The 15,169-nt window shown below is 37.3% G+C and overlaps 2 protein-coding genes across 2 annotated transcripts in view; both read left to right on the top strand.

The window, feature by feature from the left end:
- The window catches only part of COL24A1 (collagen type XXIV alpha 1 chain), a 144,447-nt gene extending 136,085 nt beyond the window's left edge, over positions 1 to 8,362 (top strand). The window contains exons 56-60 of the mRNA XM_034437135.2: positions 304 to 369; positions 1,593 to 1,761; positions 3,434 to 3,543; positions 4,523 to 4,738; positions 7,354 to 8,362. Of these exons, the coding sequence (XP_034293026.2) occupies positions 304 to 369; positions 1,593 to 1,761; positions 3,434 to 3,543; positions 4,523 to 4,738; positions 7,354 to 7,500 (708 nt within the window). The 3' untranslated portion in view covers positions 7,501 to 8,362. The remainder of the gene's footprint in view (positions 1 to 303; positions 370 to 1,592; positions 1,762 to 3,433; positions 3,544 to 4,522; positions 4,739 to 7,353) is intronic.
- A 3,204-nt stretch (positions 8,363 to 11,566) lies between these two features.
- ZNHIT6 (zinc finger HIT-type containing 6) overlaps positions 11,567 to 15,169 on the top strand; it is a 35,218-nt gene continuing 31,615 nt past the window's right edge. The window contains exon 1 of the mRNA XM_034437134.3: positions 11,567 to 11,720. Within this exon, the coding sequence (XP_034293025.2) occupies positions 11,650 to 11,720 (71 nt within the window). The 5' untranslated portion in view covers positions 11,567 to 11,649. The remainder of the gene's footprint in view (positions 11,721 to 15,169) is intronic.

Genomic DNA, 15,169 nt, shown 5'->3' with positions numbered 1-15,169 from the left:
AATTTCTTCTGCTTATCCTATATTTGAAATAATTATTCTTATGAAATACAAATATCCATTTTTATAATTTCCCATCATCACTTCAATATCTCAAGCACTTTCCTGTAGCCTTTGCAGTTCAGCACTGCAAATTTTCTTGAGTGCCCTGGAGGATTTAAAGCATCAAATATAAATAATATAATGAGATTTTGGTGTCCTTGCATACCTAATAACTGTTCTTAATTATGTAGAAAGAGCTATGTGATTGATTTTTGAATTTCTGACAATGATATTACTAATAAGAAACATTTTGATTTTATGCAGAAACAAATAGACATGACTGCCACTATTCAAGCCTTGTTTGAATCAAATGCTGCCTTAGAAATGGAGGTAACAATATTTGCACATTGAAACTGATACATTATACACATTAGAATAACCATTTCAAGAATTAGATATGCATAATTTTTAAAGGCTTTATTTTATTAGATTTTCAAATATTATATTAATTTGTGGTGAAAAGCATTGAATGGCAAACTAGAAAAGGATATATGAGCCTTTTAGTCTAAATGCTTAAAACATCAGACAACTGTTTTAACACCAAATTATTTAGGTTGGTGTAAACAAAAAAAAAAGAGATGATATGACCTCATCTTATAAGGAAATGTTATAGCATTGGGATACTTTAATATAGAAAAGGATTAAACAGGGATTGGAACCAAACATGATATAGCAAAATCATAGAATTATAAAAATGGAAGAAACTACTTAGGTCAAATCCTCATGCTTCCTCCATGAAGGGAGCCAAATTAAATCAACTTTGACAGATAGTTTTCCAGCTCTGCTTGAACACATTTAACAAGTGTAAACTTATCACCAGTCTGAATAATTGTTTCCACTGTCAAATTGCTCTTTGACAAATTTAGAAGATTTTTCTAACATTCAATCAGAATTTGCTTTCTGTCACTTCACATCCATTATTCTATAGATTGCACATCAGGGTAATAGAAAACAGATACTATCTTACTGAGAAAGGTTCACTATGTAATTAAAGAATGTTAACTTTTCCAGTTCTTTTCATCTCATAAAACTTAATTTCTAGTCCCTTGGTCATCTACATTACTCTACTTTGACTCTGTTCCAGTTTGTCTGATGCCTTCAGGCATGGCCTCTAGTCTTAATGCCAAGACTAGAGGCAATACTTGAGCAACGGGGCTGGGGGAAGGGGGGTTGCCGTCCAGCCAACACAAAGTGAAAATATTATTTCTGGTAATCTAGAAAATGATAGTTGTATTGAGCTAAAATTATAGTTGACTTTTTTACAGCCATAGCTCATGCTGACACATATTCAGCAAATAATCAATTGCTATAGCAATATTTTTTAAAAAACATATTACCAAGTCAGATCCAATTATGACAAATATCCAAAGACCTTTTATATGAGGCATATCTTTTCCCACAATTTAGCTCATTTTTCTGTAGTATTTGTCATAAATCAGAAAATCCAGATTTTCAATTATAGGTAATGAGTGTTTAGATTGGTAATTGACCATGTCCCAGTACGTTGACATTTTTTTTCCATAATATAAATTTTATTTTTTTTCCTTTGGCAGAATTATCAGAACACTGAAGTGACATTCTTAGACCACAGTGCCAAAATATTCAAAACACTACATTATCTGAGCAATTTACTCCATAGCATCAAAAATCCATTGGGAACCCGAGATAATCCAGCACGTATCTGCAGAGATTTGCTCAACTGTGAACGTAAAGTGTCTAATGGCAAGTTTCCAATAACATTAAAAATTAAATAAGTCTTAAACTTTAGACAACATTTGCTTTGTTTAGAATTTAGGGATTATTTGATATCAAAGATCCACAGCAACTCTTGGACTCTTGGTTTTTTATTATAGAATTGTCTATTTTGCATTAGATTCATATATTGTTTTATTTCAGATGCTATAGCCAAAATTGCATAGCTTGTACATGATTTTTATATGCAAACTTTATTCTGTAAAAGATATTTACAAACAAATTTAGTAAATTTGTTGTTGTTAGTTGCGAAGTCGTGTCCAACGCATCGCGACCACATGGAAAAGGTTCCTCCAGGCCTTCCTGTCCTCTACCATCCTCTGGAGTACATTTAAGCTCATAGCTACTGCTTCGGTGATTCCATCCAGCCACCTCATTCTCTGTCGTCCCCTTCTTCTTTTGCCCTCAATCTTTCCCAGCATTAGGCTCTTCTCCAGTGAGTCCTTCCTTACCATTAGGTGGCCAAAGTATTTGAGTTTCATCTTCAGGATCTGGTCTAAAGAGCAGTCAGGGTTGATCTCCTCTAAGACTGACAGGTTTGATCACCTTGCAGTCCAAGGGAATCAAACCGGTCCTCCTTTATAATCTAGTTGGTTTGAACTTGATGGCCTAAGGTACTGCTTGTAAATCCAAAGGACTCTTTTGTTCTCAAAGTTTCCAATTTTATAATTGTATGAACTCTTCTGCCAGTGTTGTGAAATCTGGAAACATACACACAAAGAAAGAATATTCTCATTATTAACACAAGATATTTGTAGTGTCTTTGACTATAGTTACAGAAATAATAATTACAAAGAAAAATGAATAGTATAGAGTCCTTACATCTTTTTCCCACAACTCAATTAGAGCTAGTTGAGCCACAGTAGAGTTATAGGTAGTCCTCGGGTTACAGCAGCAACTTGGGCCAAGGCCTGCAGTCACTATGGTCGTAAAGCCCCAGGTCACATGATCATATTGCTTGGCAACAACCATCCAAGCAGTCCTAGTTGCCTTTGAAACATTAAGAGCTATGCATGGGTCATTAAAGAGCAGCAAGAAACCCACAAGTGCATGTGAACACAGGAAGGTCAAGGGAAGGAAGGTGGGAGTGCAAGTGCAGGGTAGGAGGATGTGGGTGTGATTTCAGCAATGTTGAGGGGAGGAGAATGTGGGTGTGTCCAAGAGCAAAGAAATCAAGAAGAGAAGGGTATGGTATGCAGGAAGGTGGGATGGGGACTTATCAAAGCAAGTTGTGAAATTCTCTGCTGGCTTCCACATTTACTTTGGTTGTGGGAAGCTGATAAGGAAGGTGGCAAATGGCTATCACATGACCATAGGTCACTGCAACCATTCTAAGTGAGAGCTGGTTACCAAGCACCCAAATTGCAAACACGTAACTGTTGGAATACTGTGATGGTTGGAATTTTGAAAGTTTTAAGTACCCTTTGTTCAGTGCAGTGCCATTGCAACTTTGGTCACTGAATGAGTGGTCAGTAATCAAAGACTAACTGTATATCTGATTCTCTTCTTTCTCCCCTATTTTTGGAATCTGAAAACATGTAAGGGCAGAAGAAAACTTAAGACTGAACATAAGAAACTAGAGTTTTCACAGGTGAAAAACATATTTTAGAATTTATCTGCCTCTTATTTTCTCAACTGACAGGAAAATATTGGATTGATCCAAATATTGGGTGCCCTTCAGATGCTATTGAGGTTTTCTGCAACTTTACTGCTGGTGGCCAGACATGTTTATCTCCTGTATCTGTCACAAAGGTAGATCATTTCTGCAACAACCATACACTTGATTTCTTTCTGCAATTTTACTTATTTATAGGAGTTGGAATTTTCCTGTGGAATTTGGCTACACAATCATTAAAAATATCTTCCCTTTTACATATTTATAAAACAAATGAACCTAGTTCTCATAGGTAGAAGCAGCTAACACATAGGAAACTATGTAATAAGGACCTCTTGCAATGGAACATATTTGATCATGAATTAAATACATGTTCTTAACTATATGTTTAAAGAAAAAAAGAGGCAAGCTATGATTTATAGTATAGTGATCAGCAATTATGTCAATGTATAACCCATCACTCCTATGTATTCTTACTCAGAAATAATTCTTACTCAGAAATAATTTGCAGAGAATTATTAAAAATTGGCAAGATTAGATAAGGGCCTTATCATGCTTTAAGGTTATATGGAGAACAAAACCGTATTTGTTACTAGTATAGTGGTACTATTATTTCATAATTTTTGTTCCCTGTGTCTGTATCACATTTCCGAAAACATTTAGTGAACTTAGTGGAAACAAAGAGGAAAAACAAGATGAAAATGGCCTTTAAAAAAATAAAGTCTGATTCTCAGTATTGTTCTAGACCTGGAATTGATGGCTTTGTAGTTGAAAAACCATTAGAAATTCAAGCCAAATGTCAAAGTAAGGGCCTAAACAAGGTCCATATGGAAACAACAATTTGAAAAGCGAAGTATGCAGTGTTGTTTTTTCCATCCCCATTATGTAATCTTCCTCATATTTATATTGTGTAAATCCGGTTTTGTAAGAAAAGGAAGGAATAGGTTTATGGTGCCTGAACAATTTAACAGATTAAATACCAATAGTTTGTTATTGCAATGGAATTTTTAATGAATAATTATATATTAAATATATCAGTATGATTTGTGTCAGTATGATTTGTGGTTATGAACTGCCACCATATTTTCTATAATAATGTTTATTTTTGTTAAATAGTTGGAATTTAGCATTGGAAAAGTACAGATGAACTTCCTTCATTTACTTAGTTCAGAAGCAACCCACACTATTACAGTTCATTGCCTAAATACCCCAGTGTGGAAAACTAATGAACTACGTGATCAGAAACCTTCCCTGATCTTCAAAGGATGGAATGGTGATATTTTTGAAGCAAACACGTTGCTTGAGCCAAAAGTTATTGTGGATGAATGCATGGTAAGCCATATGTACGGAAGTCATTACTAAAAATGTTAATACAAAGAATACTTTCCAATTTTCTCATATATGCATTTTGGCCACAAGCGATATGGATTCCATTTCTTAAACATCCAACTAAAAATGTTAAATGTCTATATTATAGATTATAATGAATTTAGAAAATCAGAAAAACTGAGATTAACACTAGAGATTAGGTATGATTTAAAATCTTCTTTAACAGAAGCCTAACATGCTGTATCCATAGGCTGCTTAACTTTTGCAGCCTATGTTTGACAGATTGATTCCAATGTGCAAGATACATTAGGACTCCATTTTCTGTTATACATTCAAAAATACATTTGCACACTCTAATTCTCCAAAGGAACAAGAGATGAGCAAGAATGCAGATCTGATTCTTTTACACCAGCTCATAATTTTTTCTGCCCAAATTCATAATTGCCATGAACACCCGTAGCAGAAATTTTGAAGTTCAGAGAATCGGCAAATACCACCTCTGGCTGGCTCCAGAGTGGGGTGGAAATGGAGATTTTGCAATATCCTTCCCCCAGGAGTGGGGTGGGAATGGATAATTTGCAGTATCCTTCCCCTGGAGTGGGGTGGGAATGGAGATTTTACAGTATCCTTCCCCTGCCACACCCACAAGCCACACCCACCAAGCCATATACCACACCCAAGCCATGCCCACAGAACCGATAGTAAAAAAATTTGGATTTCACCACTGTGAACACTTATTGCTATTATATATGTACCCAAGATGAAGACAAACCTAAAATAATGTTTTAAAATGAAAGTTGTTGTGTTTTAAATTAAAATGTTCATGGCTATTCATGGAAACTTGGAAGAGCTCATTTTTTCCAATGAGTATTGAATCACCTCTGGTTTATGAACAAAATGTTGTACTCCAAATACTTGGGTTTTTTGGGTAAATCTTACAAATCTGTTTGCAGTTAGATGGCAGGATGACAAGCCCAAAAAGAACAGAAAGCTATGCAGTGGAAGTGGAAGTAAATGAAGTAGATATATTTTTCTTCCAATACTTGGCTTTCCGATAGCAATTAAATTTATTTATTTATTATATATATATTCCACTGTTCTTCCAGGTAGCTTAGGATGCTGTTTATAAGGATTTGACTGTAATTTATAAAAATTGAAGATTACAGAAAACAACTGAAAAGGGTAGTGTATAAAAAGGGTTTTTTTATTGAGAGTGCTGATGCCTGTAAATCAGTTTTGCTTCCTAGCAAATGCCTGAACCACCAGTGCCTGCAATTTTCAGAGGTGGTCTGCCATAGCCTTCTTTTTAGAGCTGAAAATGATTAACCCAAACTCACCCAACCGGCTTTATGCCAAGGCAGGACTAGCATTCATGGTTTTCCAGGATTTAGGCTGGTTCTTTAAACATTACACTGAACTGCTAAATAAGATTATCTTAAATAGTAAAGGAAATCTCAGTTCCCCTTTTAAAACTTTGCAACAACTCCTTCTCCCCATATTTTTTAATTCCCTCCATATACAAGTAGTCCTCAACTTACAACAGTTCATTTAGTGACCATTCAAAGTTACAATGGCAATGAAAAAAGTGACTTATGACTATTTTTCATACTTATGACTTGGCAACTGACTTACATTTATGACAGTTGCAGTGTCCCGGGGTCACGTGATCCCCTTTTGCGACCTTCTGAGAAGCAAAGTAAAAGGGGAAGCCAGAGTCACTTAACAAACATGTTACCAACTTAATACCTGCAGTGATTCACTTAACCACTATGGCAAGAAAAGTTGTAAAATGGAGCAAAACTCACTTAACAAATGTCTCACTTAGCAACATAAATTTTGGGCTCAATTGTGATTGTAAGTCAAGTCACACCTGCAGTGTGACCTCATTCTCATTGTATCACTATGCTATGGGCCTTATCTTCCCCCTCAAATTTTAAGTGGGGGACTCATCAACCATCAAAATGTTGCTCACTATATTGTATTTTTTTTTAAAATTCACATTTCTTGGTGTTTCCCCATATTTTCCACAACAGTGGAAAAAGTATAATGAGCCATTTCAGGTCAGCAGAATCAAAATCCAGATTTTGGTTGTGTTACATTTCACATGAAACAATATTCCGAGCAATTCCTGTGTGATGAATCAGGAAAGGCAAGTGAGTCATTCTCTCCCTTCAGCATCTCCATATCCCTCCAGTCCTATTTTGCCTGCTGTCTTCACTTCCCTCTTTTCCTTCAGCTATGATTGCTGCTGATGTCCTTAAACAGAGTATTCTAGCTTTCCCATACCATGCACTTCCCTGCCTCCCCTCGGCCTCTGCTTATGCCTTTGGCTTTGTCAAATTCTTTTCCCCCATCAATTTCTGCCTGGAACAACATTTTAGTTTGTAACCAAATGAAAACTTATTTTCAGATCAGATCAAAACATCTAAAATAGGTATTTTGTTAAAACACCCTTTCCAAAATAGTTTATGCACATAATTACGCACAGAACATCTGCATATCCTTGGTAATAACTATTGCTTCTTTCTTGATTTTCCCTGTAAAGAAAATGCATTCCCTGCATTCCCTATAATGCAGAATTAAAATCTTATTTGATTTTAAGTTTTCTTTTCTTGCAGATTCAAGATGGCAACTGGCATAAAACCCAATTTTTTTTCCACGCTCAAGACACCAATCAACTACCGGTTGTTCAACTTCATCCATTTTCTCATCTCAATCAGGGACAACAACGATACATAGAAAGTGGCTTGGTGTGCTTTCTCTAGAATTTTGAGTAAACCTCATATTGCCATATACAGGACACAAGAAATAATTACAAAACTGTGGAACAATTGTACAGCAACATGCTGGTGATTTCTTGAAGAATCTCAGGAAGAAAAAGACTTCCTCCTATGAAGGAGAAATGGCTTCAAAAAGAAACTTTTGACAACATTGATAAAATATTTAATTTTTGGTTGGTGCTTTTTTATGATATTCTCTGAACCAAAGAATATACATATATGGAAATTCTTCTTGATTTTATTATCAGCACTGTCCAGGACACCTTAAAGAAAGATGGAAGAATGCAGTAAAAAGGAGGAGTATGACTTATGCTCCCAAAAGTGCAATAGCTTATGTTATACTGACAATGAGTTACGCCGCCATAAAATCCCTTAAACACTTTAGTTGAATGATGGTCCTTTTCGGACACAAACATCTTCACAGATGATCCACTACCTCTTTTGTGTTTCCTGTTTGTGTGGCCTGGCGCTCCATATATAACATAAAGTGTTGTTTTTTCTTTACTTTTTTTTTTTTTAGGCTGTATGTGCTGGTTACATCAAAGGAACTCTTCATTGTAAAATTGTGTCTTAAAAATATTTGATCACGATAACTGAAAACATTAATTTATGTGAAAATCTTGTTTTGAAAATATTTCTGTCTGTAACATGAAATGGATGGGACAGACATATCTGGTGCTTATAAAAAGAACAGAATTTTGTACTTGTAGAAGGACTACGTACAATGATCTTTAAAGATATTAACTTTCCAGGGCAATCTATAATATCTTGTGTAAATATTTTGTAACTGTTGAAAATCTTAATACAGCATATATTTAAATGGCTATTAAATTATACTCTTAAATAAGTCAATTATTTTGTGCTTTTGTGCCAAAATAGTTTATTTTCCTAACCCTAACCCCTCATAAATGCTTTTTAACAAAGTTAAAAATATCAGATACTTTAATATTCCCCTGCAAAGAAAACATACCAATTTTGCTTCCCTTTGGATGGGATGGGGTGCGATAGATTTATTACGTCACTATCCATTTAAAGAAGCTTATTGCAGCATGAATCTGAAACATTTTACTAAATAGGGCCAGCAGAATAAAATTTAGAATGTATAAGAACTTCAAGCAGTGGGAAAGATTAAAGGTTTAAAGCATCTTTTTGACCACAGAAACACATTTTACACCAGTTTTCTCTGATTTGCTACTTAAAATTAAGAGACAAGATGGAACCAAGTCATATTTATTTGTTTGTTTATTTAATATTGCCGCCTATTCGCCCATGGCAACTCAAAGCAGCTTACAGAATATGAAACCACATTTAAAAGAAGAAAAACTAACAAAAAGAATCAAATAAATTAATATAATACAATATAACAAAATCACTCCCATCTCCCACCCACCCCATCCCGGCAACAGCAGATCACACAAGCCATTTAATGGGCTCCATCCCACTCTAGGTGTCCTAGGCCCTCTGGCAGAACCAGGTCTTCAGCGCCTTCCGGAAGAATATTAGAGTGGGGACCATTCTAATCTCTGGGGGAATGATGTTCCAGAGAGAGAAAGCCACCACAGAGAAGGCCCTTTTTTTGGGGTCCCACCAGGTGTATCTCCAGTGGGAAATGGGACCCGCAACATTCCCTGCCTCCCTGCTCTGATGGGTCAGGTAGACATGACCGGCCCCAAGCCATGAAGGGCTTTAAAGGTGACAACCAGCACCTTGAATTGCACCAAGAACCAAATCAGCAACCAATATTACTTTATAGCAGGGGTGAAATGTTCTCGGTTTGGATTGACTCGCCTGATCCGGTAGTGATGTCGGTGGGTGGTTCAGAGAACTGCTCCCCCCTCCACCCAGCTGAGCCGTGTGATCAGCTTTTTTTTTTACTTTTAAAAGCATTTTTTCTACAACCTCTTCAGCCGAAAAAATACTTTTAAAAGTAAAAAAAAAGCCTCTGATGATCGCGTGGCTCAGCTGGGATCGTCAGAGCCTTTTAAAAGCATTTTTTTTACAACCTCTTTGGCCGAAGAGGTTGCACTATTCTACTTACCGCATGCCTCCTTTTGGCGTGCACTGCGCATGTGCATCCTGCATTTGGTGCGTGGTGCGCACTGGGCATGCGCGGCCAGCGAACCAGTAGTAATCCGGTTCAGATTTCACCACTGCTTTATAGGTCTGGAATTACTTATTCTGAGTCTGGAAATACTTATTCTGCAATTATACAAAAAAAATTTACATTCTTGGATGTAATGGTTCATCAATTGGTGAATTACATTATTTCACATGTTCACATGTTGCTCCTGAACCGTTTCTGGTATTAGACCATTCTGAAACATTAATGATGATGGTGGTAATGGTGGGGGTGTGGTCTCTTGCTTGAGCAGCAGGTTAGACTAGAAGACCTCCAAGGTTCCTTCCACCTGTTATTCTTCCTGTTGAACTTGATTACTGACTTCATGGATATAGACATACTGGTTTTCTGGCAACAATACATCATACCCACCAACACTGGCAGGGCAAGCTACTGTGTATAAACAGGGAGCAATATACCAGATTAACAGAGTTGGAAGGGACCTTGTAGGTCATCTAGTCCAACCCTCCCAAGCAGGAGACTGTACACCGTTTTTAAGAGATAGCAGTCCAGTTGTTTCTTGAAAGCTCCCACAACTTCTGAAAGCAACTTCTCTTTCGCTGTTGAGGAAGTTTCTCCTTATTTCTAGGTTGAATCTCTTGATAGCTCATGAAACTTTCATAGTCTTGACTTTTTTGGCAACCCTTGTGGACACTGACTAGATCAGGCCAGCCAGATGTTTCCCAAAAGCCAGGCACCAAAACATCTGGAGAAGACATCCTGACTTGGGCTGATCAGAGTCAAAGGTCTACTCTTCTCCTTCGCTTCCCTTCTTGCATCATGGTTCCCAATGAGAGCCAGGCATATCCCACGAGATTTTTTGCACAAGCTTTCAAAGATATAGTTTTTTTTACATGGTGGCCCTCTACCACCTTTGCCTGATGTTGGAAGCATCTGATAGACAGATGGATAACACCCAAAAATTCCAGGGCTGTTAAACTAGACTGGGAAGTTTAAAGAGAGGGGGGGGGCACAGAAAATCCCTTCTGTATTTTTGGCAAAAAACCACTCTGCCCATACAGTAGTGGCCAAAATTGTGGAAACCCCTTAGGAAAAGTGTACTTTTGAGGTTTGATGGCTAATAACACCACTACTTTTTTTTTTAGTTTCAAGATAATCAGATTCCACTGCTGGAATGGGCTGGGAATAGCCCAGATCTTAACCCAATTGAAAATCTATGGAGCAAACTAAAGAAACTTTTTAGTCAGAAGCGACCCAGCAATAAAACCCAGTTAATAGAAGCAATCATTCAATCTTGGTTTCACATTATAACAGCTGCAGAACTAAAAGACTTGGTTCACTCCATGGGAAGACCTTGTAAGGCCCTAATTCATGCTAAAGGTTACACAACTAAGTATTAACCGACCTGATAAATTTTGTATATCTCGGTTTTTCTACGTGTTTCACTTTTCTTCTTTATACTGTAACTGCTATTCTAACAGCAAATCCTTCATAAAAGTTATTGCATTACATTCTTGATTAAATTATCTTTCCATTGATATATAATTTTATGGTACTACTCCTCCAAAAATGGAGTTATTAGCTAGTATTTTCTAGTTTTAGAAAATACACTTTTCCCAAAAAAGGCTCCCACAATTCTGGCCACTACTGTATATTCATCCAGAATTCAGCTTGATTCAAGGGAGGGTTGAGTCACCTATTTTCCCTGGTCTCAGTACAAATTCCTACTCATTGCAGTCTTCTCTGCCTACGGCCAAAAGCACCACTTTTGCACGCATGATTCCTCCACAAGGAAAGAGGAACCTCCTCCTCCTCCATCACTTTTTCCCTACCCGGGTCTGCCAGGAACGATTCCCCCCATCCGTTCCCACTTCCAAACACCTGAGGCCGGTCTAAGAAACCCTAAAACTCGCGCAGCGGCCTCCAAAGGGCGGGGCTTCTTTTTTTTTTTCCCCAGTGCTTCTTTTCCGCGCGGTCGCTAGGGGGCGGTGTCTCGCGCTCTCAACGAGCCGCGTCGCGCCATTCTAGGCTGCGAGGCAAGCGCGGCGCCGAGCATGGCGAGCTCGACGGGAGCCGCTCCGAGCGGGGCGGACGAGAGTCTTCAGCGGAAGATGTCGCTGCGGAGGTAGGCCCCGGCCGCCTTTCCCTTTCCTCTGACCTCTTCCTTCGCCACAGGCAGGCTTGCTTCGCCGGCGGCGGGGCCCGAGCTTTTCAAGGCGGAAACTGATGGAGGATTGGAGAAACAAACCTCGTGACTCTCAAGCTTTCATTGTAGCCTCGCTTCGGCTGCTCTGCTGCTATTTACAAGCCAGTAGTGGGAGGCGGGAGTTGCGTCTTGCTTTGAATGCTTCCCTGGGAAGAGTACAAATTACAATAATGTAGCTTTAGCGGAGGGGGAGGAAGTAGATCTCGGTTTCTTTCAAGAAATCGGCTGCTTTTGAAGAATTCTGGCTTGCACAGATGTAAGGGCAGCAAAATATGATTCCTCCCAGCCCCAGGCTTAATGGATATAGAGCCTGTATAGGCTGTATACTGCCCTGAGTCCTTCGGGAGAAGGGCGGTATAGAAATAAAATTATTATTATTATTATTATCATTATTATTATTTTGATCACATGGAGATGCTGTAATGGTCGTTAAGTGCGAAAAACAGTCATAAATCACTTTTTTTCAGTGTAACTTAGAACAGTCACTAAACAATTTAGTGGACTACCTCTGTATTTCATACTGAGGTAGTCCTCAATTTTAAAACAGTTCATTTTAGTGACCGTTCGAAGTTACACTGAAAAAAGTGACGTATGACTGTTTTTCACACTTAACGACCAGTACAGCATCCCCCATGGTCCATGTGATCAAAATTCAGCTGCTTGGCAACTGGTTCATTTTTATGACTTGCAGTGTCCCAGGGGTCATGTGATCACCTTTTTTTTGAGACTTTCTGACAAGCAAAGTCAATGGGGAAGCCAGATTCATTTAACAACCATGTTGCTAACTTTAACAAACTGCAGTGATTCACTTTAATTTAATTTAATTTAATTTCCAATTTATATACCGCCCTTCTCCCTGAGGACTCAGGGCGGTGTACAGCCAAGATAAGAACATAGAATACAAATATTAAAAACAGTTAAAAATATATATAAATTTGGCCCGAAAGTTAAGAAGTCACAAACTGATTAAAAGAATTTAAAATTTTCTTCTTAAACCAGCCTAGCTTGCTGGAAAAGATGGGTTTTAAGGGCATGACGGAAGGCATTGAGGTCATGGATTCTCCTTATCTCACTTGCCACTTAACAGCTGTGGCAAGGGAGGTCGTAAAATGGGACCATTACCATTATGGGACGTTCACTTAACAAATGTCTCGCTCGGCAACAGAAATGTTGGGCTTAATTGTGATCGTAGGACGAGGACTATCTGTACTGTATACACTTTATATAAACAGGACAATATCTAAAGCAAACGCCAGTTAAATATAAGAAGCTGAAGGGGGAAAACCACATGGAAATATTTGAGAGCAATTGAACATTATGCAGTGCAAGAATTTTTGATGTCCATATTAAGTGTAGAATTCCTCAAGAGACACATTATTATTGGAGCCAAATAATTGTGTTAGTTGGATTAAACCCTTAGGTTATTCACTTAGAATATTCAAATATAATGACCCTATTGGCTTTTCACAAAGCTTTAAAAACTTGGCTATGTAAGGTAGTCGTCGATTTACAACAATTTGTTTAGTGACCACTCAAAGTTAATACAGTGCTGAAAAAAATGATTTATGACCATTTTTCACTGTTTTGATCTTTGCAACATCCCTATGGTTACATGATTAAAATTCAGATGCTTGGCAGGTGGTTCATATCTAGGATGGTTGCAATGTCCTGGGATCATGTGATCACCTTTTGTGACCTGACAAGCAAAGTCAATGTGGAAGCCAGATTCACTTAACTACCAGGTCACTAACTTTAACAACTACAATGTTTTACTCAACAACTATGGCAAGAAAACTCATAAAATGGGGCAAAACTCACTTAGAAAATATCTCACTTAGCAACAGAAATTTTGGATTCAATTGTGGTCGTAAGACAAGGACTACCTGTACTTGGCTTTATTATTAGTTGATTAATCATCACAGCTGCTGTTCGTAGTTATTTATGGGTGTTTTTAGGGTTTAAATGTTTTTTCATTATTTTAGAATTTTAGAATTGTAAGCAGCCCAGAGTCACTTGGTCTTATGGCTTTGGAAAAAGAATAAATAAACAAATAGATAAATGTATAAAATTTAAGAGATTTTTTGAAATAAAACATTTCCCAATATTCAAATTAGGTATACAAAGATTTAGGTGACCATAGCTGTCTAAATATGTGGACTATATTGATCGGGAAGGATGCTTGACACGGAAGCATGGCACAAGTTCATATTATTTGTGTATTTATTTGGACTATTGTACTTTGGGGCTATATTTTTACATCTAACATGGATGGACTTGAACTTTTGCATATCCCATATGAATGCTCCTAAAAAGATATGAACAAACAGAAGGATATTATGTGTGCTCAGTTCAAAGACTTCTTGTTGGCTGCTTTGTGCATATGACAGGCAAACATGGTTTCTTTATCATATTCATTTTGGAGTATACTGTACATACATGGGTTTTTTTATTGAATATGTTCATGTAAGCATCATCACAGTTGTCATGTCTGCAGTATAAATTTTAGAAATGCTGTTCTGGGGAAAAAAATCAGCCAATCCATTTTGGAAACCATTGAACAGAAATTGAAATTACATTTCACTTTGTAGCTCAGAGCTGGGCAGTCTATGATCTTTGTAACATGTAACACCTTGAGCTCCCTCTGACCACAGTACATTTACTCATGGTGAAAATCCCAATACAATTACGCTCTATAAATATAGTTACATAAATAAAATAAAATAAATATTAGATGTAACACATTTAAAAAGCAAAATCATTAAGCATACTGTTTTTACAAAATTCTTCTGCTTACTTTGCATTATTTCCCATCAAGGCATCTTTTTTCTATTGAAGCTCTTATGCTTTTCACAAATATTTCTCATCATTATTTTAGGCTTTTATCTTAACATACAAGTGAGAATTGCAAGTACAACTAATAATCCATTTATAGATATGAAGAAGAACAGGACTTCTTTAGGACTACTTCTATAGTGACAATCCTGAAGATGTCCTGTTCTCCCTATATCTAAAAATGGTTTCTCAGCATTTACTTTGTTGAATTATGTCTGGGTCAGTTTGACCTAGGTTCAAAGCACAATTAAGAAAATGCTAAGTCAGCAACCTGACGCTCGGCCTTTCTGAAAGGAAAAACTTCACAGCCATTAAAATTAAAAATTGAGTTAGTTCCATGTAAACAATGTCATCATGCTCTGATTTTATACATAAAGCAATGTATAGAAGAAAGGGTATGGCTTGTGATATTTTGCTCCAAAAGATTTGTTTGGCTGCTTATACATTTAGACCAGGGGTCCCCAAACTTGGCAGCTTTAAGACTTGTGGACAGCTATGCTGGCTGGAGAATTCTGGGAGTTGAAGTCCACAAGTCT

Source organism: Pantherophis guttatus, chromosome 3, assembly GCF_059756535.1.
Source record: "Pantherophis guttatus breed Tessera chromosome 3, ASM5975653v1, whole genome shotgun sequence".
NCBI lineage: Eukaryota > Metazoa > Chordata > Lepidosauria > Squamata > Colubridae > Pantherophis > Pantherophis guttatus.
Note: the sequence above shows the minus strand (reverse complement) of the source record. Positions and strands in the feature narration are given on the sequence as shown.